This window comes from Pelobates fuscus, chromosome 10 (assembly GCF_036172605.1).
Source record: "Pelobates fuscus isolate aPelFus1 chromosome 10, aPelFus1.pri, whole genome shotgun sequence".
Lineage (NCBI taxonomy): Eukaryota > Metazoa > Chordata > Amphibia > Anura > Pelobatidae > Pelobates > Pelobates fuscus.
In genome coordinates, this window is record NC_086326.1 from 115321117 (window position 1) to 115347152 (window position 26036).

Here is a 26036-nt window from a genome sequence, read left to right on the forward strand (position 1 = left end):
TCTTCCTCACACTGTTTTTTTTTTTTAATTAATTATTAAATGCTAACTTTTTGCTTTTACTGACAAGCCTAATGCAATTTTCTGTTCTTTTTTTAGTAGTGCAACTTTTAAATAATCCCATTTCTCTTGGACTCCATTTAAACTGCTTCAGTCTGATAATGACTCCTTTACACATATTCTAATTTTAGAAAAGTCTTCTTTTTTCAAGTCTAAAATTTTTGGTTTTGTGTGCTGTTCTTATATTAAACCACACTGACTGATGATCACTGGATCCTAAACTTTCACCTACAGTAATATCTGATATCAAATCACTATTTGTAAATACTAAATTTAGTATGGCCTCCTTACGAGTTGGCTCCTCAACGACTTGTTTTAGAGAAATCCCAGTCAACCATAAAATTAACTTGAAATAGACAGTGAACGTAGCATTTCAGTGTTTGCAGATGACACACAACTCTAAAGTAATACAGTGTAAGCAGGATTTTACTTTGCTGCAGTGGGATTTAGAGGGAACTAGGCACTCAAATGTTTGCACAAGCAACTTGTACGGTAGTGAATTAGGGATAACAACACTTGAAAAGGATTTAAAAATTCTTACAGATATCAGACTAGGCAACAATGTGCAATGTCAATCATCAGTTGCTAAGGCCAGTAAGGTATTGTCATGTATAAAAAGGAGCAATAACTCCCGGGATGAAAATATAATTTTGTCTCTTTATAAATCACTGGTAAAACCACATATTGAATATGCTGTGCAATTCTGGGCACCTGTTCTAAAGAAGGATATTATGCAACAGAAAAAGTGCAGAGGTGGGCTACGAAATGAATAGAAGGAATGGAACATATTAGTTATGAAGAAAGTTTAAATTAAAATCTCTTTAGTTTAAAAGAAAAAAATGGTACCTAACAGGTGATATGATAGCATTATACAAATTTACAATACAAACCATTGTCTGGAAATCTATTACTAAACAGTACTATACATAGGACACAAGGTCACACATTTAAACTGGAACAAAGGAAATTTAGTCTAAGGCAAAGAAAAGTATTTTTTTTACAGAAAGCATGCAGCATCAGATTTTTCTCCATAGAAAAGCATTGATTCAATGCTTTCCTATGGGGAAGTCTAATGCGTGCCTGCCATTTGCCGCACATGTGTATTAGTCCCCGCTCATCGCGGGAAGTCGGTGGAGGTGGAGCTGCGACCTCAGAAAGGACAAAGAGGGACAACGGTGCTGGGATAAGGTAAGTAAATAAAGGGCTGGGAGGAAGTGAGAGCAGTTCCTCCCAGCTGATACAGACACAGTCTGAATCCACTGCTATAAAACAAAGCTACTTAATTGGATTTCAGTGTAAAGACAAGTATAACTTTAATCTCTTTAACGTGTATTCAACATTTGTGCACTCTCTAATTTTTATTAGTTTGATGTAAATGGAGATGGTCACATCAGTGGAATGGAGCTGAGAGATGCTGCTCAGAGTTTCTTGGGTGAGCCTCTAAACCCTAGCGAAGTCCAGGAGATCATTCATGATGTAGATCTGAATGGTGATGGCCGTGTCGACTTTGATGGTGAGACTTTTTTACATTATTTTATCTAAACAAGCATTAACTAGACAGTAAAACACTTGAACATTTAAGCAAACAGAAGCTGAGAAAAAACAATACTTCTACATATCTAAAAGGTTTATTTAGATTCCAGAATACAAAACCACATTTAATACCTTTTTTTTCGTTGTCTTTGTCATTTTTCACAGTTTTGTTTTTTTCACCAGAAGTGTGAATTTAAGTTGAGGTACAAAAACTGATATAAACAAAGGAGGCTTGTTCATAGGATCAGTTTATCATGAAATAAATAAAAAATATCAAAAATATTCACGTTAAGGGTTAAAAGCATAGGCCTCCAACACATGCTTAGTCTTCTCTAACATGATTTCTGAGGTAACTCATTGGCTGCAGGACATTAGACACTCTGAAAGACAGACCTGCATATTGCCCTGTCTTCTAGGGCTGTCATTAGGTAACAGCACCAAGTGGGGGTCTCAGACCTCTTTAACCCCTTAAGGACACATGACATGTGTGACATGTCATGATTACCTTTTATTCCAGAAGTTTGGTCCTTAAGGGGTTAAAGTGGATATGTGTTCCCAAATATGTGTATCTACATGTTATTAGTGTTAAACAGGGCATGACCTCTCACTTGGTAAAATGTTAAGTACATGGGATTACATAGGCAGAGTTGGGGATGGGCCCTGGCAGCCATACTCTGAGTGGAAGCAGAAAGTTTAACCCCTTAAGGACCAAACTTCTGGAATAAAAGGGAATCATGACATGTCACACATGTCATGTGTCCTTAAGGGGTTAAAGGGACACTATAGTCACCAGAACAACTACAGCTTATTGAATGTGTTCTGGTGAGTAGAATCATCACCTTCAGGCTTTTTGCTGTAAACACTGTCTTTTCAGAGAAAAAGCAGTGTTTACATTACAGCCTTGTGATAACTTCACTGGCCACTCCTCAGATGACTGTTAGAGATCCTTCCTGGGTCATGGCTGCATAGAATGCATCCAAGCATTCAGTATCTCCTCCCTCTACATGCAGACACTGAACTTTCCTCATAGAGATTCATTGATTCAATTCATCTCTATGAGGAGATGCTGATTGGCCAGGGCTGTGTTTGAATCATGCTGTGTTTGAATCATGATCTGCCTCTTTGTCAGTCTCAGCCAAACCTATGGGGAAGCATTGTGATTGGATCAGGCTACCACTTCTGATGATGTCAGCACACTGCTTGTTTTTCTGAATCTAACAGCATGCAGAGTTACAGCTTCAAGCTTGAATACAGTGAGATTTTTACTATATTTGTGGAGGCATAAGGGGCCCAGGGGGGCTAGATGGTGGTTTTAACCCTATAGGGTCAGTAATACATGTTTGTGTTTCTGACCCTATAGTGATCCTTTAAGCTCTGCAACTACCTTCAATATTTTGCATGTTCTCACTGATTTACCATGTGAGATCTCATTGGTTGCCCTGGTGGGGGAGCTGACTGGTCTCACCGGATCCCGAGCGTGCCGCCACCGGCGCCGTGGGACAATTTCTGACCAAACTAACATAACATCCGGAAGCAGATCCCTCAACCTGTTAATGTCCTGCTTCATCCACTTCACCAGCCGGCGTTGTGGCGTAAGACCCAGGTCATTACCCCCCGCATGCAGGACCAGCAGGTCCGGCCTGTGCCCACCTGCCAGCATCCTAAACAACGCCCCACAAACATCCCCCCAGCAAAACCCCCGATACCCAAACCATCGAACCACCAACTGGCCCCCCGGAAAACCCAGCTGCTGGCCTTGTGCTCGAGCTGCGGCCCTCCTTCTGGCCCAGAAGACAAAAGAATGGCCCACGATCCATGCAACACTCCCTGGGGAGGAGAGAACAAACGGTGAGGGAATTCCGAGAGAGACCCCCACCCCAAACCAAAACATTACAGTGTTCCTTTGCATATATATATTTATTTATTTATTTATTTATTTTTTAATAATTACCCCAACTTCCTTAATCCAATAAACCCAACCGTACATAGGAACGGAATCTTACCGATTCCCATCTCCCTATCCGTTTCACGACCTCATCCCCCAGTCCCAACCGCGTGGCCTCCGTGGCCGCCCCAATACGGAATGAGTGCGTTACAAAACGTTCAGCCCGAAGCCCCCACTTAACCAGACCTAACCGAAAAACCTTCGTAAACTGGAACCGAGAAAGGGACGATCCATCAGCATGCACCAGCAAGGAACCCCTTACCGCCGGCCTCCGTGCCAGGTACTCCGCCGTAGCGGCCAATGGGCACAATGCCGATCCCGGCAAGGCCCAGAGTGTTACGTCCCGGCCCACGCCGCGGACATCCGTTTTGGATCTGCCAAGGTGCACCACCACCTTCCTATTCCTATCAAAATACGAACCCCCGAAAATTGCAGGCCCCCCTGCACCACCTTATTAGCACTCACTAACACCCCAATGCGGAACGCCCCAAAAAACGCCAAGAGAAACGCCGTTTTGAACAGAGAGACCTCGAACCCATCGAACCAGACCTCGGGCAACAGACCCACCAGATCCCCCAACACCCTAACTGACACCGGGCGCCTGGTATCCGGCGACCTGCGTCCCTTGCGATAACCTTTCAGGGCTTGCCTGATAACGAAGGTCTTGGTAAAGTCCTCCTTCCCGCGCCACCGAAACCAAAACGCCATCGCCGCCATGGACCTGTCAACCACAGCAGGGGACGGCCCCTTTGCCAGCAACTGACAGGTGTACCACAGGAAAGCATCCCGCAGCGCATCCCCATTATCCCCGGCCAACCCGTCCAGCGATTGTTCCCAAGAGTCCCAAACCTTACTGTATGAGGCCCAGGTGGCCGGCGCCAGAGAAGCCTTCACAAGTCCTCCAAGCAGGATGCTCCCAGCTGCCATATCTCGTCCGGGCAAGCCTGCCCTTCTTTCGATGCCCCCGGCGCCACCAGCCAAAATCGGGACCACTGAAAACGAGACAGAGCATCAGCCACCTCGTTCAAATACCCAGGAACATGGCGCACGCGGAAGACAACATTCCTAGACATGCACAGCAATACAAAATGCCTAAGCAGCTTAACCACCGGCTTCGAAGCCGCGGACTGACGATTTACTGCGTGTACCACCGCCATGTTGTCCGAGAAAAAGACCACCTTCCGATCGCGCAACCCATCGCCCCACAGCGCCATTGCGACAACCAACGGGAACAATTCAAGGAAGGCCAGGTTGTGCATAAGTGGGCTCGACCCCCAAGACTCCGGCCACCGCTCCGCGCACCAATATCCGCCGAAATATGCCCCAAAACTCACACTGCTCGACGCATCTGTGAACAGCTCCAGCTCAGCTGCCGACTGTCCCTCCTGCCAGAAGAACACCGTCCCATTAAAATCCTGCAAGAAGGCATCCCAGATGCCCAAGTCCGCCCTCATGGCCGCCGACACCCGGATGAAGTGGTGCGCGGTAGCGGAAGCGCCCCCCCCCCCCCAGCCGCGACAGCTGTTCCGGCGTTTCCAGACTTACCCTTCTTGAAGCAGCAGTTGAGCCCATGAGCAACCCCGCAGCCGGAGCACTCGTGCTTGAATCGACAGGTGGCCCCCCATTTGCACTGGCCCTCATTATAGAGCCAGCATAAGCCCTTTTGTAAGGCGGCCGACGAGGCGGACTGCCCCCTTGCGCCGGCCGAGTGTTGATCCGAGTGTTGAACACAAACTCAACCAGGTAGAAAGTTAGAATGACTCACCTAAAATGGCTGCCTATTTAAATAGCCAAACCTACTTACCCATAACTCCAATCCTTGCTTACTTCCTCCTAAGCCCGCCTCCTAACCCCTGTCAAGGCCTTTTTCCACTTAGCTGCGCTCTAGCTACATGGGGCTACATGAGTAGTATCTATCCTGTACATCAAGCATGTCAAACTCAAAGGCTAACACAGGCCAAATAAACAAGATTTAAGTTTATGTGGGCCGCAAAAATACAAGAACTTCAGTTTTCATAGGAACGTAGGTTTATTTAGAAAAGTACAGTATAAAAAAAGTTGCCTAACTGGACATCCTCGCGCTCGTAGGGTTACAAAGTAAACAAAAGAACAAATTTATTTTAAGGAGAAGTTCATTTGCATATAACCAATGTTTCAGTCCAACTACCTTGACATATTAAGAAAATGTTGTTAATGGGACTGAAATGGTGAATGTATGCTGTTGCACATCTGTAAAAAAACAAATTACATTATCTTGTTAATTTTGAAGTCCTACAATTGTGTTCTTAACTTTGGCTGAGATCATCAAACTAATACACAGCCCCCTCCTGTCAGGATCTTACCTGAGTTGGGAGTCTGTAGAGCAGATATGTTGCTCACCCTTGCAAATAGACACAGTCCAAGGCGACCAGATAATAAACCACCTGAACTGTGAATCTGTACACGGGGGCTGTGCAGGATAAAGTTCCAAGTCGCAGTACAGGCAAGGACACAAACAACAGGATAGTAAAGGGATAGCCGAAGCCAAAGGATGCCAGACGTCAGGATCAACAAAGAGTAGCCGAAGTCAAGAGGTGCCAGAGGTCAGAGAAAACGATGTCAGAAGCCGGGGTCAATATAGATTTGAGATTCAATAGACTGGAACACAGGAACGAAGACTGGAACACAGGAACGAAGATCCACAACAGGATCAAATACTTGATAACGTTCACAGGACGAGGTTGTGTTTAAATACCCTGCTGATGTCTGATCAGGGTCAGGTGAAGCACAGCAATTGGCAAGGTCCAGCCCCCAGTGGGATGAACAGGACTGGAATAGCTTGAAAATAAACAAAACTGCTATGCCTCAAAGGTAGAATGCAGGCCCAGGACCGCAAAGTTCCCAGGTTTAAATTACTGTTGGGCACGTCTGGATGTCCCCCCACCCCCACCACTCTAATACACTGGCCCCCTCCCTCAGTTTAATACACTGGCGCCCTACCTCTCCCAAATGAATACACTACCTGCTCCCTCAAATGAATTCACTTTCTCCCTTCCCCAATTTAAGGTCTCTTAATCCCCTCTTCCCCTACCTTAAGATGAGCCGCCCATCCTCCAGTTCCAGCCCTGCTCTTCTCTACTCAAGCAGGCCAGACGCTCCTCTGGAACTGCTAGCAGGAGGGAAGGGGGAGTGGCTGGCCTGCTCTGCAGACAGACTGCCACTCTGCCTTCTTGTGGCCATTGGAGGAAAGACAAGAAGCAGACAGGAAAGATCTTTCCTGCCTTGCAGCTGGTCGCAGCAACAGTACAAATCGGCCCCAGGGCAATTAAGCCCCAAATTATATATTCATTGTGGGCTGCAAGTTTGACATGCTTGCTGTACATGCATTGTCCTATTGGCATTCATTTCGCTGTTTAATTTGCTACATTAAAAATTACAGTGAACACATATTTTGAAGGATTCATCTGGACTTCATTTAGTAGCCATTTAGTATCCAGCAATACCTGTTTTTTTTCTTGTTTCAGGTCTAGTAATTGTGAGTGTATTTTTAGAAGACCTTGATTACATTTCTTGTAATCTTTAATAAAGATCTAACATAGCCGTCCCTAGAATTATTTTTATAATATATTTGGTTGGAGGCTGATTTAATTCCCTGCAAAGAATCCAGCCACTAATATGCCTGCAGTACATATCTTGTAGTACCACATTCCCATTTCCCCAGACGTGACATTTATGTTGACCTTGGGGTTTTTGGACTTAGCTGTGCCTATTTTCACATTTCTTTTTCCATTTTACCAACGCTCCTTACCTGGATGACTCCTATACTTCAGATACCTTTAACAATATCAGAAACTTCTTCTAGTGCCTCAGTATACATTACCTCACTCTAACCCTTTTTGGGGGGGTTTCTTAACCAATTTGCAATTCAATTTGAGTTTGCCCCGACAGCAAAATAAATTTGGTATATAATCTCAGTACCAATATGAAAAGAGAAAGAGACTGGATAGGGATTGGAGTAGATTCCTCCCCATTCACAGTCCCTGTACCCCAGAGAGACACTCGTTCATAATAGAATGGCAAAAAAATGCCCGTATAGAACTAACATGAAATATAAGAAAAATAATAAATTTGTATTAATCCCACTTAGGGAGAAAATAAATAAGAATCAGTAAGGATAATAAGTGACAAAATGTGTATAAACAGTGAAAAAAGAGAACAAATATTTACAGGAGTCGGGGTTTGGGGTGGAAACTCTTCCAGTCCAGAAGACTATTTGAAGCGGTAGGTTTCCTAAAGAGAGTTGTTTGGATAGCTTGGTTATCAAATGGAGACAGTTAAATCTAAAAAATTCTGATTTTTTCCTCCAAATTCAGAAGTGAACCTGAGATTGTAATCATTGTCATTCAGAAGAGTTACAAATTGATTAAACTCATTCGCCGTGCTTTGCCACACTATTAGAATGTCATCTATATACCTCGCCCATAGGTGTATCATGGGGGTAAAAGATGAGAGCTTGGTGGATCCAATGACGATTTCCTCCCACCAACCCAGGTGCAGGTTGGCATATGATGGGGCACAAGCTGTCCCCATCGCAGTGCCCCGCACCTAGTGGTAGAACTTGTCATTGAATAAGAAATAGTTGTGTGTAAGCACAAATTTGAGTAGTTCCAGGGTAAACTCCGTATGTGCTGAGTAGCTTGCTCCTCTTTTTTCCAAGTAGTATTGGACATGCTGTATTCCCCCCCTCATGGGGTATGGAGGAGTAAAGGGTCTCAACATCCAGACTGCATAGGTTCGCAGTTTCTGGAAGTGAAAGGTTTGAGAGAAGTGCCAGTGTCTGTTTGGTGTCTTGATTGAAGGATGGTAGGGATTCCACAAAAGGGCGTAAAATTTTGTCAAGGTAAATACTCCCATTCTGTGTGAGCCCATCATTACCTGACACTATTGGGCGACCTGGGGGGTCCAGCCTATTTTTATGGATTTTTGGTAAACAGTAAAAAGTTGCTATCCTAGGGTTCTTGTTGAGGATGAAGTCATACTCCTCCCTAGATAGCAACCCACCCCTGTGACCCCTGTCCAGGATCCGTTTATAATCATCCAGAAAGGAGTTGGTAGGATCATTGGGGAGTATCCGATAGGTTTCCCTATCATCCAAGATTTTTAGGGCCATTTTAACATAGTTGGTTGATTTCATCATAACTATGTTACCGCCTTTGTCTGCGGGTTTTATTATTGTTTCCCTATCTTCTTTAAGGGAAAGAAGAGCCTTCCCCTCATTTTTGGTTAAATTCATACTGGGATAGAACTCAAGATCCACATTTTTTATACTTTCAATTTCAAATTTCACTGCTTCCAGGAATAATTTGATATTCGTGTAGCTGCCTATATGTGGTGTGAATCTGCTTTTGGGTTTCAGTACCATCTAACACTGCTTTGCCTTGGGCTAAGTCATTATGGGAGATTGACAGGGCCGGACTGGCCCACCGGGATACTGGGAAATTTCCCGGTGGGCCGCGGCACCTGGGGACGGCGCAGCTCTGATTCTTCAGTAATCTCGGCCGCATGAAGGTGCCACTGCCTAGCCGGTCCGGCGGCACACTCACCAATACTGACAGCTGTCAGATAGCACAGGAGGACTGAGGGAGGGAGCAGAGCTGACTATCATGCTCATTTGCGGTTCCCATACTTCCCTCGGTCATCCTGTGCTATCTGACAGACTGTCAGACAAGGTCAGTCTCAGCGGTGGTGGAGGGAACAAATATGCACAGGGTAAGGAGGGAGAAAGAGACAGAGAAGGGAAGAGAGAGACACAGGGGAAGGGGGAGAAAGAGACAGAGGGGCAAGAGAGAGACACGGGGAGAAAGAGACAGGGGGAGGGGGAGAAAGAGACGGAGGGACAAGAGAGAGACACAGGGGTAGGGGGAGAAAGAGACAAAGGGGGGAGAGTGACACAGGGGGAGGGGGTAAGTGGGAGAAAGATACAAAGGGGGAAGAGAGACACAGGGGGAGGGGGTAAGTGGGAGAAAGAGACAAAGGGGAAACGAGAGACACAGGGGGAGGGGAAGAAAGAGAGAGAGCAATAGAGAGACACTGGGGAGAAAGAGACGGGGCAAGATAGAGACACAGGGAGAGGAAGATGGGGAGAAAGACAGAGGGGCAAGAGAGAGACACAGGGGGAGTGGGTGAAAGAGGCAGAGGGGGAGAGTGAGACACAGGGAGAGTGGGGAGAAAGAGACAAAGTGGATAGAGAGACAGGGTAGTGGGGGAGAAAGAGACAGAGGTGGAGAGAGAGACAGGGCAGTGGGGAGAAAGACAGGAGAGAGAGAGACACAGGGAAGGAGAAAAAGTGAAAAGTGGGAAGAGAATTGGAGAAAGACACACAGAGAGGCTGGGGGAAGAAAAAGGCACACAGAGGGACTGAGGCGGAGACAAAGACACAACAAAGAGACATACAGAAGGGAAGGGGAACAAAGTGACACACAAGGTTTGTAGGGGGGAAAGCTGGACTGGGAGGAGAGAAAGAGACAAAGGGGCTGGGGCTAAGACAGACACAAAAGGGGCTGGGAGGAAAGAGACATACAGAGGGCTGGAGAAGGGTAAAAAGAGACACATGGGCTGGGATGAAGTAAAAGATACACAAGGGGAGTTTAAAGAGACACAAAGGAGACAAATTGGTGACAAGATATACTAAACAAGGTAAAAAAATGAAAGGAGGGAAGAAGAAACACAAAAAACAGCAAGAAATTCAAAAAGGGGTTGAGAGAAATATAAGAGAAGATGCATTTTTATTTGTGTGTGTTTGGAGGGATGCATTTTCACCTGTGTCTCCTGCTCTCCCTGTAAGTTAGTTCTTCAGCACAGAAGTTTATACTGAAGAGTTAATTGACAGGTGAGAGAAAGACCTCTTATTAAATAGATTTTCCTTCCAATTTATACATTTTGCTAGCAATTTTGCTAACCCAATGTACAGATAGACGTAATTAATGTGATTCTGACAGTGATACACACACACACATATGTGTGTGTGTTGTGTGTGTCTATATATATATATTAATGTGTGTATTAGTAATATATAATGATGCCTATAATATTTAGACATATATTAATATACATTTATATATGCATAATATACTCAGAAACGCCATTAATATGTAACATATATGTAATGAGCACGTATTGGCCCAGTCTTGTTACTGGGTGCACACTCCAGCACATTAACATATTGAAAATGAAGAGCGCACTTATAGGACTTCAAAATAAACAAGATAACTTTTACAGCTGTGTAACAGCATACATTCAACCTTTCAGTCCCATTACCAAACTGTCCTTAATATGTCGAGGTAGTTGGACTGAAACATTGATTAAATTAAAATAAAGCTGCTCTTTTGTTTATTTTTATTTTTTCATTAGAGTAAAAGTTTTAAATTTTAAGTTATCTTTTCCACCTCTATATCAGTACACTATGCTGGCGCAACACATTATTGGGCTGGTATAGAATTTTTTCCAGGGCTGCTTTTAGTTCCCAGTCTAGCCCTGGAGATTGACAAACAAATAGACTACCCATTCCAGATATTGAATAAACACCCCTTTTTATTCCAGTACCAGAATAGATAAGTGTCTTGCACCTATATCTAAAGATTTGCTATCAGCTATATCTATATTTGATGAATTAGTACTGGCTACTTTTTTTGCTGTACTTTTCACTATGCCAAACAATGAAACGAGCACCAAACCTGGCTTGTTTTGGAAGATGTACCCATGCACATACTTCAATTATCTGAAATGCTACTATTAGTGTTGTCGCGAACCCGAAAATTGACTTCAATGGGCAGGCGAATTTTAAAAACAACAGGGAATCTTTCTGGCCACAATAGTGATGGGAAAGTTGTTTCAAGGGGACTAACACCTGGACTGTGGCATGCCAGAGGGGGATCCATGGCAAAACTCCCATGGAAAATTGCACAGTTGATGGAGAGTCTGCTTTTAATCCATAAAGGGCAGAAATCACCTAACATTGACACCTGTCCTCAAAGCCCAGCCCTGATACACACTGACACAGAGCAGAATAGAGACTGTTCCCCCTACATTGGGTCACTTGGCAGATATGGATTGACACCTGTCCTCAAAACCCCTGATACACACTGACACAGAGCAGAATAGGGACTGTTCCCCCTACATAGGGTCACTCAGCAGATATGGATTGACACCTGTCCTCAAAACCCCTGATACACACTGACACAGAGCAGAATAGGGACTGTTCCTCCTACATAGGGTCACTTGGCAGATATGGATTGACACCTGTCCTCAAAACCCCTGATACACACTGACACAGAGCAGAATAGGGACTGTTCCCCCTACATAGGGTCACTTGGCAGATATGGATTGACACCTGTCCTCAAAACCCCTGATACACACTGACACAGAGCAGAATAGGGACTGTTCCCCCTACATAGGGTCACTTGGCAGATATGGATTGACACCTGTCCTCAAAACCCCTGATACACACTGACACAGAGCAGAATAGGGACTGTTCCTCCTACATAGGGTCACTTGGCAGATATGGATTGACACCTGTCCTCAAAACCCCTGATACACACTGACACAGAGCAGAATAGGGACTGTTCCTCCTACATAGGGTCACTTGGCAGATATGGATTGACACCTGTCCTCAAAACCCCTGATACACACTGACACAGAGCAGAATAGGGACTGTTCCCCCTACATAGGGTCACTTGGCAGATATGGATTGACACCTGTCCTCAAAACCCCTGATACACACTGACACAGAGCAGAATAGAGACTGTTCCCTGTCCACAGAGACCATGATACACACTGACACAGAGCAGAATAGAGACTGTTCACCGTCCACAGAGACCATGATACACACTGACACAGAGCAGAATAGGGACTGTTCCCCCTACATAGGGTCACTTGGCAGATATGGATTGACACCTGTCCTCAAAACCCCTGATACACACTGACACAGAGCAGAATAGGGACTGTTCCCCCTACATAGGGTCACTTGGCAGATATGGATTGACACCTGTCCTCAAAACCCCTGATACACACTGACACAGAGCAGAATAGAGACTGTTCCCTGTCCACAGAGACCATGATACACACTGACACAGAGCAGAATAGAGACTGTTCACCGTCCACAGAGACCATGATACACACTGACACAGAGCAGAATAGGGACTGTTACCCCTACATAGGGTCACTTGGCAGATATGGATTGACACCTGTCCTCAAAACCCCTGATACACACTGACACAGAGCAGAATAGAGACTGTTCCCTGTCCACAGAGACCATGATACACACTGACACAGAGCAGAATAGAGACTGTTCACCGTCCACAGAGACCATGATACACACTGACACAGAGCAGAATAGGGACTGTTCCCCCTACATAGGGTCACTTGGCAGATATGGATTGACACCTATCCTAATGATCCCTGATACACACTGACACAGAGCAGAATAGAGACTGTTCCCCCTACATAGGGTCACTGGGCAGATATGGATTGACACCTGTCCTGAAAACCCCTGATACACACTGACACAGAGCAGAATAGAGACTGTTCCCCCTACATAGGGTCACTTGGCAGATATGGATTGACACCTGTCCTCAAAACCCCTGATACACACTGACACAGAGCAGAATAGAGACTGTTCACCGTCCACAGAGACCATGATACACACTGACACAGAGCAGAATAGAGACTGTTCACCGTCCACAGAGACCATGATACACACTGACACAGAGCAGAATAGAGACTGTTCCCTGTCCACAGACACCATGATACACACTGACACAGAGTGTCCGCGTGAAATAGGGCCGTGAGTAATGACGTCACGGGTAGCCTGCCCATAGTATCGCATAGGGTGGAAGAGCTGATAGGACATTTGAAACGTATTGGGATGGAGATGCTTAATTGTTCTCCAAAATGCTTGACACCACCCCATAGTGAATCTCTGCAAACTTTAATACCATCAGAGGAGGAAGAATGTGGCAGCCCACTGGGATTATTCGAAAAATTTCAAATTGATGATTTTCCAGACCCTGGGGTTGACATTAGTCCAGATTTACATCTTGTGACCCATGAGGATGTTCCAGGCACTACTTGTGAAATAAAGACAGATAATAAAGTGAATGATCCTTCTCCTTGGGACTTGCACCCTGTCGTTGAAGGTGGAGTAGGCAATGGCAAGAGCATGCTGTGGGTAGTCAGTGCAAACACTCTCTTCCCGGTGAATAATGAGGAGACTAACTATGATGACGTTATTTGCGTTGAAAGTAATGATGCCAGAGATCTTTTGAAACCATATGGAAGGAACGAATTGGTTAAAAGAAAGGCAAGAGACCACCTGCATATAGACAAGAATACGCATAAGAGAAAGAAGAGAACAGGTGAAAAAGAGAAGCTGCAGACTGCCTATCTGCAAATAGTTGAGTTATGTCCTGAAGATGTCCGTGTTACCACAGTGCAGACTCTGTTTGATACACTACTGAGGAGAGTCAGAGAAACCCCAGATCTTCACGTATTGGATGAGTCGGTGCGTGGAGTTGCAGAGAACGTAGAACAAGAAATATTTAAACTTTTCCTGTGTACTGACAGCAGATATACATAGGGTCACTTGGCAGATATGGATTGACACCTGTCCTCAAAACCCCTGATACACACTGACACAGAGCAGAATAGAGACTGTTCTCTGTCCACAGAGACCATGATACACACTGACACAGAGCAGAATAGGGACTGTTACCCCTACATAGGGTCACTTGGCAGATATGGATTGACAAATCCCTGACAAACAGCTACCACATGCAAGGAAGGCAGCAGGGGCGCAAATGACCCACTCCCGACGCGGGAAGGTAGTGACGACAAATAACAATACAGGACTCTTTAGAGGCCCTGTAATTGTAATCAGTCCACTTGAAATCCTTTAACTTTGATCAATTGGAGGGAAGTCTGGTGCAGAGCCACTGACCCATGCGCAGGGCCAGTCTTAGGCCTTTGGGCGCCCTGTGCAAGAAATCTTCACCCTGTCACACCCATGTGCAAGAAATCTTCACCCTGTCACACACACACAGGCAGACAGCCATACACACACACACACACAACTGCGACTGACTAGGTTTGTCACCTCCTCAAAAGGACGCATGAGCCTACAGGCATTGCGCATGAGCTTCCAGTAACGTGGCAAAAAAATTCCCAGCTCCCCAGAGGCTGTCCTAGCACCCCGGTCATACAAATATTCATTAACAGCTTTTTCTTGTTGGAGCAGGCGGTCGAACATTAGGAGTGTTGAATTCCAACGTGTAGGGCTGTCGCAAATCAAGCGCCTCACTGGCATGTTGTTTCGCCGCTGGATATCGGCAAAGTGAGCCATGGCCGTGTAGGAACGCCTGAAATGGCCACACACCTTCCTGGCCTGCTTCAGGACGTCCTGTAAGCCTGTGTACTTATGCACAAAGCGTTGTACGATCAGATTACACACATGTGCCATGCACGGCACATGTGTCAACTTGCCCAACTTCAATGCCGCTATCAAATTTTTTCCGTTGTCACACACCACTTTGCCGATATCCAGTTGCTGCGGAGTCAGCCACTTTTCCACCTGTGCGTTCAGGGCGGACAGGAGTGCTTGTCCGATGTGACTCTCTGCTTTCAAGCAAGTCAAACCCAAGACGGCGTGACTGCCGTATCCGGGATGTGGAATAGTACCTGGGGAGCTGGGGGGGTGCCGTTGATGTGGAGCAAGAAGCAGCGGCACAAGAGGACTCAGCCGAGGAGGTTATGGAAGAGGATGGAGTAGGAGGAGTAGAGGAGGTGGCAGCAGGACTGCCTGCAATTCGTGGCGGTGTCACCAACTCCTCTGCAATGCCACGCATTCCTGGCTTGTCAGCCGTCAGCAGGTTTACCCAATGCGCAGTGTAGGTGATATACCTGCCCTGACCATGCTTTGCAGACCAGGTATCAGTGGTCAGATGGACCCTTGCCCCAACACTGTGTGCCAGACATGCCATGACTTCCTTTTGCACAATCGAGTACAAGTTGGGGATTGCCTTTTGTGAAAAGAAATTCCGGCCGGGTACCTTCCACTGCGGTGTCCCAACAGCTACAAATTTTTTGAACGCCTCAGACTCAACCAGATTGTATGGTAAAAGCTGGCGGGCTAATAGTTCGGACAAGCCAGCTGTCAGACGCTGGGCAAGGGGGTGACTTGGTGACATTGGCTTCTTACGCTCAAACATGTCCTTGACAGAAACACATGACTGTGGGCAGATGAGCGGGAACTGCTCAAGGCGGGAGACGGAGTGGCGGATGGTTGAGAGGGGGCAAGAAGGACAGCAGTGGTTGACGTGGCTGAAGATACTGGACCAGGAGGAGGATGGCGGCTTAGAGTAGGCGTGCTGCTTGTACTCATGTGTTGATCCCATAGGCGTTTGTGATAGATCATGTATAGATCATGTGCCTACGCAAAGCAGTTGTACCTAGGTGGGTGTTGGACCTCCTTTCCTTTGGCACAGGTTGCAAATGGCATCGCTGTTGTCAGAGGCAGACACACAAAAAAAATGCCACACTGCTGAGCTCTGCAATGACGGCATTCTGGTGGTGGACACAGCATGCGTTGATTGGCGTGCTGTCGGGCTGACCCCGGGTGCCGATGCATGCTGTCTGACTGTGCCACTAGCTCCTTGCGACGGCCCCCCCCTGCTTCCAACTCGTCTCCTCCTCCTCCTCTCTGTCTCCCCATCTGAACTTTCGCCCTGTTCTTCTTCTTGCCGAGCGGGCACCCACGTGACATCCATGGACGCATCGTCATCATCAACCGCTTCGCTTGTATCTGACAACTCAGAAAAGGAAGCAGCAGCGGGTACAACATCATCATCATCACACCGTACCTCCATGTGTTTAATGCTGCCTGCCTGAGACATATCCCTGTTATCTACATCCTCTAGCAATAATGGTTGCGCATCACTCATTTCTTCAAACGGGTGTGTGAATAACTCCTCTGACATACTGTCAGGGTACCTGTAGTCTCTACCTCAGAGGAGGTGAGAGACTTAGACGTTTATCCTCCCAGAGGGGTTGTTTCTTCCGTTCCTCGCGGTCCTCTCGGCCATTTACAAGCCGACCGCGAGGGATCCACTTCCTTATATGACGCGACGCTCAGTAGTCGACGTCATGACGCCAACCCGGGTCGACCTGTCAGTCAAGTCCCGAGCCCTAATCAGGACTCGTCGGGGGCGTGATTACCCTCTAGAATCAAGGTATAAAGTAAGGCTTTCGGCATCTGCTCATTGCCCTGTCGTGGTTCTAGCCTGTCTAGTCACTCAGTGCTCTTGTATTCTAGTTGTCTCTTTGGTTCTGACCCGGCTTGTTTGTACTACCCTGTTTATCTCTGTTACCCTTTGACTCGGCTTGTCTCTCGCTTACCTGTCCTCTCGTTCCCTCGACCTCGGCTTGTCCCTAGACCATTCTCTACTTACTCCTTACGTTAAGTCCGGCCATTCTAAGGTCCTGTATACGTACCTACCACCTGTTTGTACTCTGCGTGTTGGATCCCTGTCCCGATCCTGACACATACCAAGTAAAGCGGCTGTGGTGCTAGTGTTGGTGGTGGCGGCAGGCGGGTGAGTGCTATCTTGAGAGGTGCCTGAAGCTAAGCTGGAGGAGGATGGTGCGTCAAGGTTCCGAGCGGAGGCTGTACAAGATTGGGTGTCCTGTGTTAGCCAGTCAACTAAGTCCTCAGAACTTTTCAAGTTCAGGGTACGTGGCTTCTGAAAACTGGGCATTATTCTAGGGCAAAAGGGAATCACAGCACCACGACCACGACGGCCCCTGCGGGGTGGCCTGCCTCTGCCTGTCATTTTTTTGGGGATTAGTGGTACTATGCATGCAAACTACTGTGAGACCAGATATGATTGGCAATGTGCACTGGAACAGTTCTGCAGAGCACACGCTGAAGGAAGGACTGACAGAGCCGCTTGAAGACAAGTAACTGCTATTCAATCTATAACAGTGAAAAACTAATTTTGGTTTTAAAAGCACGTTATAGAGACACCAGATATGATTGGCAATGTGCACTGGAACAGTTCTGCAGAGCACACACTGTAGGCCTGAGACACCCGCTTGAAGACAAGTAACTGCTATTCAATCTATAACAGTGAAAAACAAATTTTGGTTTTTAAAGCACGCTATAGAGACACCAGATATGATTGGCAATGTGCACTAGAACAGTTCTGCAGAGCACACACTGTAGGCCTGAGACACCCGCATGAAGACAAGTAACTGCTATTCAATCTATAACAGTGAAAAACTAATTTTGGTTTTAAAAGCACGCTATAGAGACACCAGATATGATTGGCAATGTGCACTGGAACAGTTCTGCAGAGCACACACTGTAGGCCTGAGACACCCGCTTGAAGACAAGTAACTGCTATTCAATCTATAACAGTGAAAAACAAATTTTGGTTTTAAAAGCACGCTATAGAGACACCAAATATGATTGGCAACTGTCAAAGCACGCTGGAACAGGTCTACAGAGCACACGCTGAAGTAGGCCTGACACCCAGACGCTTGCAGACAACTAACTGATCTTCTATTACAGTGAAAAAAAATGATTTCTTTAAAATCTAAAGCTTAAGCTATTGTTAAAACAGATATGAGTGGTGGCACTGACTGTGCAAATGGGCAAGGCATCCAACCTGACACAGAAGCTGGCAGGCAGGCAACTGCTCTTCTATTACAGTGAAAACAAATTATTTATTTTAAATGTAAAGCTTAACCAATTGTTAAAACAGATATGAGTGGTGGCACTGGGCAAGTAGGCACAGTATCCGATGTGAACCTCACACAGAAGCTGGCAGGCAGGCAACTGCTCTTCTATTACAGTGGAAACAAAATTTTGGTTGTAAAAGCACGCTATAGAGACACAAGATATGAGTGGCAACTGTCAAAGCACGCTGGCACAGGTCTGCAGAGCACACGCTGCAGTAGGCCTGAAACACAGACGCTTGCAGACAACTAACTGCTCTTCTATTACAGTGAAAAAAAAATATTTATTTTAAATGTAAAGCTTAACCAATTGTTAAAACAGATATGAGTGGTGGCACTGGGCAAGTAGGCACAGTATCCAATGTGAACCTCACACAGAAGCTGGCAGGCAGGCACCTGCTCTTCTATTACAGTGGAAACAAAATTTTGGTTGTAAAAGCACGCTATAGAGACACAAGATATGAGTGGCAACTGTCAAAGCACGCTGGCAGGGTTGTGCAGGGCACACGCTGAAGGAAGGCCTGACAGAGTCGCTTGAAGGACACTGACTGTCTGCTATTAGCTTACACTGGAAACCTTTTTTCTTTGTAAAAGCACGCTAAAGAGACACCAGATATGATTGGCAACTGTCAAAGCACGCTGGCACAGGTCTGCAGAGCACACGCTGAAGTAGGCCTGACACCCAGACGCTTGCAGACAACTAACTGATCTTCTATTACAGTGAAAAAAAATGATTTCTTTAAAATCTAAAGCTTAAGCTATTGTTAAAACAGATATGAGTGGTGGCACTGACTGTGCAAATGGGCAAGGCATCCAACCTGACACAGAAGCTGGCAGGCAGGCAACTGCTCTTCTATTACAGTGAAAAAAATTATTTATATTAAATCTAAAGCTTAACCAATTGTTAAAACAGATATGAGTGGTGGCACTGGGCTAGTGGGCACAGTATCCAATGTGAACCTCACACAGAAGCTGGCAGGCAGGCAACTGCTCTTCTATTACTGTGGAAACAAAATTTTGGTTGTAAAAGCACGCTATAGAGACACAAGATATGAGTGGCAACTGTCAAAGCACACTGGCAGGGTTGTGCAGGGCACACGCTGAAGGAAGGCCTGACAGAGCCGCTTGAAGGACACTGACTGTCTGCTATTAGCTTACACTGGAAACCTTTTTTCTTTGTAAAAGCACGCTAAAGAGACACCAGATATGATTGGCAACTGTCAAAGCACGCTGGCACAGGTCTGCAGAGCACACGCTGAAGTAGGCCTGACACCCAGACGCTTGCAGACAACTAACTGATCTTCTATTACAGTGAAAAAAAATGATTTCTTTAAAATCTAAAGCTTAAGCTATTGTTAAAACAGATATGAGTGGTGGCACTGACTGTGCAAATGGGCAAGGCATCCAACCTGACACAGAAGCTGGCAGGCAGGCAACTGCTCTTCTATTACAGTGAAAACAAATTATTTATTTTAAATCTAAAGCTTAACCAATTGTTAAAACAGATGTGAGTGGTGGCACTGGGCTAGTGGGCACAGTATCCAATGTGAACCTCACACAGAAGCTGGCAGGCAGGCAACTGCTCTTCTATTACAGTGAAAAAAATTATTTATTTAAAATCTAAAGCTTAACCAATTGTTAAAACAGATATGAGTGGTGGCACTGACTGTGCAAATGGGCAAGGCATCCAACCTGACACAGAAGCTGGCAGGCAGGCAACTGCTCTTCTATTACAGTGAAAAAAAAATATTTATTTTAAATCTAAAGCTTAACCAATTGTTAAAACAGATATGAGTGGTGGCACTGGGCAAGTGGGCACAGTATCCAATGTGAACCTCACACAGAAGCTGGCAGGCAGGCAACTGCTCTTCTATTACAGTGGAAACAAAATTTTGTTTGTAAAAGCGTGCTATAGAGACAAAAGATATGAGTGGCAACTGTCAAAGCACGCTGGCAGGGTTGTGCAGGGCACACGCGGAAGGAAGGCCTGACAGAGCCGCTTGAAGGACACTGACTGTCTGCTATTAGCTTACACTGGAAACCTTTTTTCTTTGTAAAAGCACGCTAAAGAGACACCAGATATGATTGGCAACTGTCAAAGCACGCTGGCACAGGTCTGCAGAGCACACGCTGAAGTAGGCCTGACACCCAGATGCTTGCAGACAACTAACTGATCTTCTATTACAGTGAAAAAAAATGATTTCTTTAAAATCTAAAGCTTAAGCTATTGTTAAAACAGATATGAGTGGTGGCACTGACTGTGCAAATGGGCAAGGCATCCAACCTGACACAGAAGCTGGCAGGCAGGCAACTGCTCTTCTATTACAGTGAAAAAAAATTATTTATTTTAAATCTAAAGCTTAACCAATTGTTAAAACAGATATGAGTGGTGGCACTGGGCTAGTGGGCACAGTATCCAATGTGAACCTCACACAGAAGCTGGCAGGCAGGCAACTGCTCTTCTATTACAGTGGAAACAAAATTTTGGTTGTAAAAGCACGCTATAGAGACACAAGATATGAGTGGCAACTGTCAAAGCACGCTGGCAGGGTTGTGCAGGGCACACGCTGAAGGAAGGCCTGACAGAGCCGCTTGAAGGACACTGACTGTCTGCTATTAGCTTACACTGGAAACCTTTTTTCTTTGTAAAAGCACGCTAAAGAGACACCAGATATGATTGGCAACTGTCAAAGCACGCTGGCACAGGTCTGCAGAGCACACGCTGAAGTAGGCCTGACACCCAGACGCTTGCAGACAACTAACTGATCTTCTATTACAGTGAAAAAAAATGATTTCTTTAAAATCTAAAGCTTAAGCTATTGTTAAAACAGATATGAGTGGTGGCACTGACTGTGCAAATGGGCAAGGCATCCAACCTGACACAGAAGCTGGCAGGCAGGCAACTGCTCTTCTATTACAGTGAAAAAAAATTATTTATTTTAAATCTAAAGCTTAACCAATTGTTAAAACAGATATGAGTGGTGGCACTGGGCTAGTGGGCACAGTATCCAACGTGAACCTCACACAGAAGCTGGCAGGCAGGCAACTGCTCTTCTATTACAGTGGAAACAAAATTTTGGTTGTAAAAGCACGCTATAGAGACACAAGATATGAGTGGCAACTGTCAAAGCACGCTGGCAGGGTTGTGCAGGGCACACGCTGAAGGAAGGTCTGACAGAGCCGCTTGAAGGACACTGACTGTCTGCTATTAGCTTACACTGGAAACCTTTTTTCTTTGTAAAAGCACGCTAAAGAGACACCAGATATGATTGGCAACTGTCAAAGCACGCTGGCACAGGTCTGCAGAGCACACGCTGAAGTAGGCCTGACACCCAGACGCTTGCAGACAACTAACTGATCTTCTATTACAGTGAAAAAAAATGATTTCTTTAAAATCTAAAGCTTAAGCTATTGTTAAAACAGATATGAGTGGTGGCACTGACTGTGCAAATGGGCAAGGCATCCAACCTGACACAGAAGCTGGCAGGCAGGCAACTGCTCTTCTATTACAGTGAAAACAAATTATTTATTTTAAATCTAAAGCTTAACCAATTGTTAAAACAGATATGAGTGGTGGCACTGGGCTAGTGGGCACAGTATCCAATGTGAACCTCACACAGAAGCTGGCAGGCAGGCAACTGCTCTTCTATTACAGTGAAAAAAATTATTTATTTAAAATCTAAAGCTTAACCAATTGTTAAAACAGATATGAGTGGTGGCACTGACTGTGCAAATGGGCAAGGCATCCAACCTGACACAGAAGCTGGCAGGCAGGCAACTGCTCTTCTATTACAGTGAAAAAAAATTATTTATTTTAAATCTAAAGCTTAACCAATTGTTAAAACAGATATGAGTGGTGGCACTGGGCAAGTGGGCACAGTATCCAATGTGAACCTCACACAGAAGCTGGCAGGCAGGCAACTGCTCTTCTATTACAGTGAAAAAAAAATATTTATTTTAAATGTAAAGCTTAACCAATTGTTAAAACAGATATGAGTGGTGGCACTGGGCAAGTAGGCACAGTATCCAATGTGAACCTCACACAGAAGCTGGCAGGCAGGCAACTGCTCTTCTATTACAGTGGAAACAAATTTTTGGTTGTAAAAGCACGCTATAGAGACACAAGATATGAGTGGCAACTGTCAAAGCACGCTGGCAGGGTTGTGCAGGGCACACGCTGAAGGAAGGCCTGACAGAGCCGCTTGAAGGACACTGACTGTCTGCTATTAGCTTACACTGGAAACCTTTTTTCTTTGTAAAAGCACGCTAAAGAGACACCAGATATGATTGGCAACTGTCAAAGCACGCTGGCACAGGTCTGCAGAGCACACGCTGAAGTAGGCCTGACACCCAGATGCTTGCAGACAACTAACTGATCTTCTATTACAGTGAAAAAAAATGATTTCTTTAAAATCTAAAGCTTAAGCTATTGATAAAACAGATATGAGTGGTGGCACTGACTGTGCAAATGGGCAAGGCATCCAACCTGACACAGAAGCTGGCAGGCAGGCAACTGCTCTTCTATTACAGTGAAAAAAAATTATTTATTTTAAATCTAAAGCTTAACCAATTGTTAAAACAGATATGAGTGGTGGCACTGGGCTAGTGGGCACAGTATCCAATGTGAACCTCACACAGAAGCTGGCAGGCAGGCAACTGCTCTTCTATTACAGTGGAAACAAAATTTTGGTTGTAAAAGCACGCTATAGAGACACAAGATATGAGTGGCAACTGTCAAAGCACGCTGGCAGGGTTGTGCAGGGCACACGCTGAAGGAAGGCCTGACAGAGCCGCTTGAAGGACACTGACTGTCTGCTATTAGCTTACACTGGAAACCTTTTTTCTTTGTAAAAGCACGCTAAAGAGACACCAGATATGATTGGCAACTGTCAAAGCACGCTGGCACAGGTCTGCAGAGCACACGCTGAAGTAGGCCGGACACCCAGACGCTTGCAGACAACTAACTGATCTTCTATTACAGTGAAAAAAAATGATTTCTTTAAAATCTAAAGCTTAAGCTATTGTTAAAACAGATATGAGTGGTGGCACTGACTGTGCAAATGGGCAAGGCATCCAACCTGACACAGAAGCTGGCAGGCAGGCAACTGCTCTTCTATTACAGTGAAAAAAAATTATTTATTTTAAATCTAAAGCTTAACCAATTGTTAAAACAGATATGAGTGGTGGCACTGGGCTAGTGGGCACAGTATCCAATGTGAACCTCACACAGAAGCTGGCAGGCAGGCAACTGCTCTTCTATTACTGTGGAAACAAAATTTTGGTTGTAAAAGCACGCTATAGAGACACAAGATATGAGTGGCAACTGTCAAAGCACGCTGGCAGGGTTGTGCAGGGCACACGCTGAAGGAAGGCCTGACAGAGCCGCTTGAAGGACACTGACTGTCTGCTATTAGCTTACACTGGAAACCTTTTTTCTTTGTAAAAGCACGCTAAAGAGACACCAGATATGATTGGCAACTGTCAAAGCACGCTGGCACAGGTCTGCAGAGCACACGCTGAAGTAGGCCTGACACCCAGACGCTTGCAGACAACTAACTGATCTTCTATTACAGTGAAAAAAAATGATTTCTTTAAAATCTAAAGCTTAAGCTATTGTTAAAACAGATATGAGTGGTGGCACTGACTGTGCAAATGGGCAAGGCATCCAACCTGACACAGAAGCTGGCAGGCAGGCAACTGCTCTTCTATTACAGTGAAAAAAAATTATTTATTTTAAATCTAAAGCTTAACCAATTGTTAAAACAGATATGAGTGGTGGCACTGGGCTAGTGGGCACAGTATCCAATGTGAACCTCACACAGAAGCTGGCAGGCAGGCAACTGCTCTTCTATTACAGTGGAAACAAAATTTTGGTTGTAAAAGCACGCTATAGAGACACAAGATATGAGTGGCAACTGTCAAAGCACGCTGGCAGGGTTGTGCAGGGCACACGCTGAAGGAAGGCCTGACAGAGCCGCTTGAAGGACACTGACTGTCTGCTATTAGCTTACACTGGAAACCTTTTTTCTTTGTAAAAGCACGCTAAAGAGACACCAGATATGATTGGCAACTGTCAAAGCACGCTGGCACAGGTCTGCAGAGCACACGCTGAAGTAGGCCGGACACCCAGACGCTTGCAGACAACTAACTGATCTTCTATTACAGTGAAAAAAAATGATTTCTTTAAAATCTAAAGCTTAAGCTATTGTTAAAACAGATATGAGTGGTGGCACTGACTGTGCAAATGGGCAAGGCATCCAACCTGACACAGAAGCTGGCAGGCAGGCAACTGCTCTTCTATTACAGTGAAAAAAAATTATTTATTTTAAATCTAAAGCTTAACCAATTGTTAAAACAGATATGAGTGGTGGCACTGGGCTAGTGGGCACAGTATCCAATGTGAACCTCACACAGAAGCTGGCAGGCAGGCAACTGCTCTTCTATTACTGTGGAAACAAAATTTTGGTTGTAAAAGCACGCTATAGAGACACAAGATATGAGTGGCAACTGTCAAAGCACGCTGGCAGGGTTGTGCAGGGCACACGCTGAAGGAAGGCCTGACAGAGCCGCTTGAAGGACACTGACTGTCTGCTATTAGCTTACACTGGAAACCTTTTTTCTTTGTAAAAGCACGCTAAAGAGACACCAGATATGATTGGCAACTGTCAAAGCACGCTGGCACAGGTCTGCAGAGCACACGCTGAAGTAGGCCTGACACCCAGACGCTTGCAGACAACTAACTGATCTTCTATTACAGTGAAAAAAAATGATTTCTTTAAAATCTAAAGCTTAAGCTATTGTTAAAACAGATATGAGTGGTGGCACTGACTGTGCAAATGGGCAAGGCATCCAACCTGACACAGAAGCTGGCAGGCAGGCAACTGCTCTTCTATTACAGTGAAAACAAATTATTTATTTTAAATCTAAAGCTTAACCAATTGTTAAAACAGATATGAGTGGTGGCACTGGGCTAGTGGGCACAGTATCCAATGTGAACCTCACACAGAAGCTGGCAGGCAGGCAACTGCTCTTCTATTACAGTGGAAACAAAATTTTGGTTGTAAAAGCACGCTATAGAGACACAAGATATGAGTGGCAACTGTCAAAGCACGCTGGCAGGGTTGTGCAGGGCACACGCTGAAGGAAGGCCTGACAGAGCCGCTTGAAGGACACTGACTGTCTGCTATTAGCTTACACTGGAAGCCTTTTTTCTTTGTAAAAGCACGCTAAAGAGACACCAGATATGATTGGCAACTGTCAAAGCACGCTGGCACAGGTCTGCAGAGCACACGCTGAAGTAGGCCGGACACCCAGACGCTTGCAGACAACTAACTGATCTTCTATTACAGTGAAAAAAAATGATTTCTTTAAAATCTAAAGCTTAAGCTATTGTTAAAACAGATATGAGTGGTGGCACTGACTGTGCAAATGGGCAAGGCATCCAACCTGACACAGAAGCTGGCAGGCAGGCAACTGCTCTTCTATTACAGTGAAAAAAAATTATTTATTTTAAATCTAAAGCTTAACCAATTGTTAAAACAGATATGAGTGGTGGCACTGGGCTAGTGGGCACAGTATCCAATGTGAACCTCACACAGAAGCTGGCAGGCAGGCAACTGCTCTTCTATTACTGTGGAAACAAAATTTTGGTTGTAAAAGCACGCTATAGAGACACAAGATATGAGTGGCAACTGTCAAAGCACGCTGGCAGGGTTGTGCAGGGCACACGCTGAAG

The 26036-nt window shown here is 45.3% G+C and overlaps 1 protein-coding gene across 1 annotated transcript in view; it reads left to right on the forward strand.

The window, feature by feature from the left end:
* LOC134575640 (calcium-binding protein 2-like) overlaps window positions 1-26036 on the forward strand; it is a 119603-nt gene that overhangs the window by 83353 nt on the left and 10214 nt on the right. The window contains exon 5 of the mRNA XM_063434982.1: window positions 1423-1570. Within this exon, the coding sequence (XP_063291052.1) occupies window positions 1423-1570 (148 nt within the window). The remainder of the gene's footprint in view (window positions 1-1422; window positions 1571-26036) is intronic.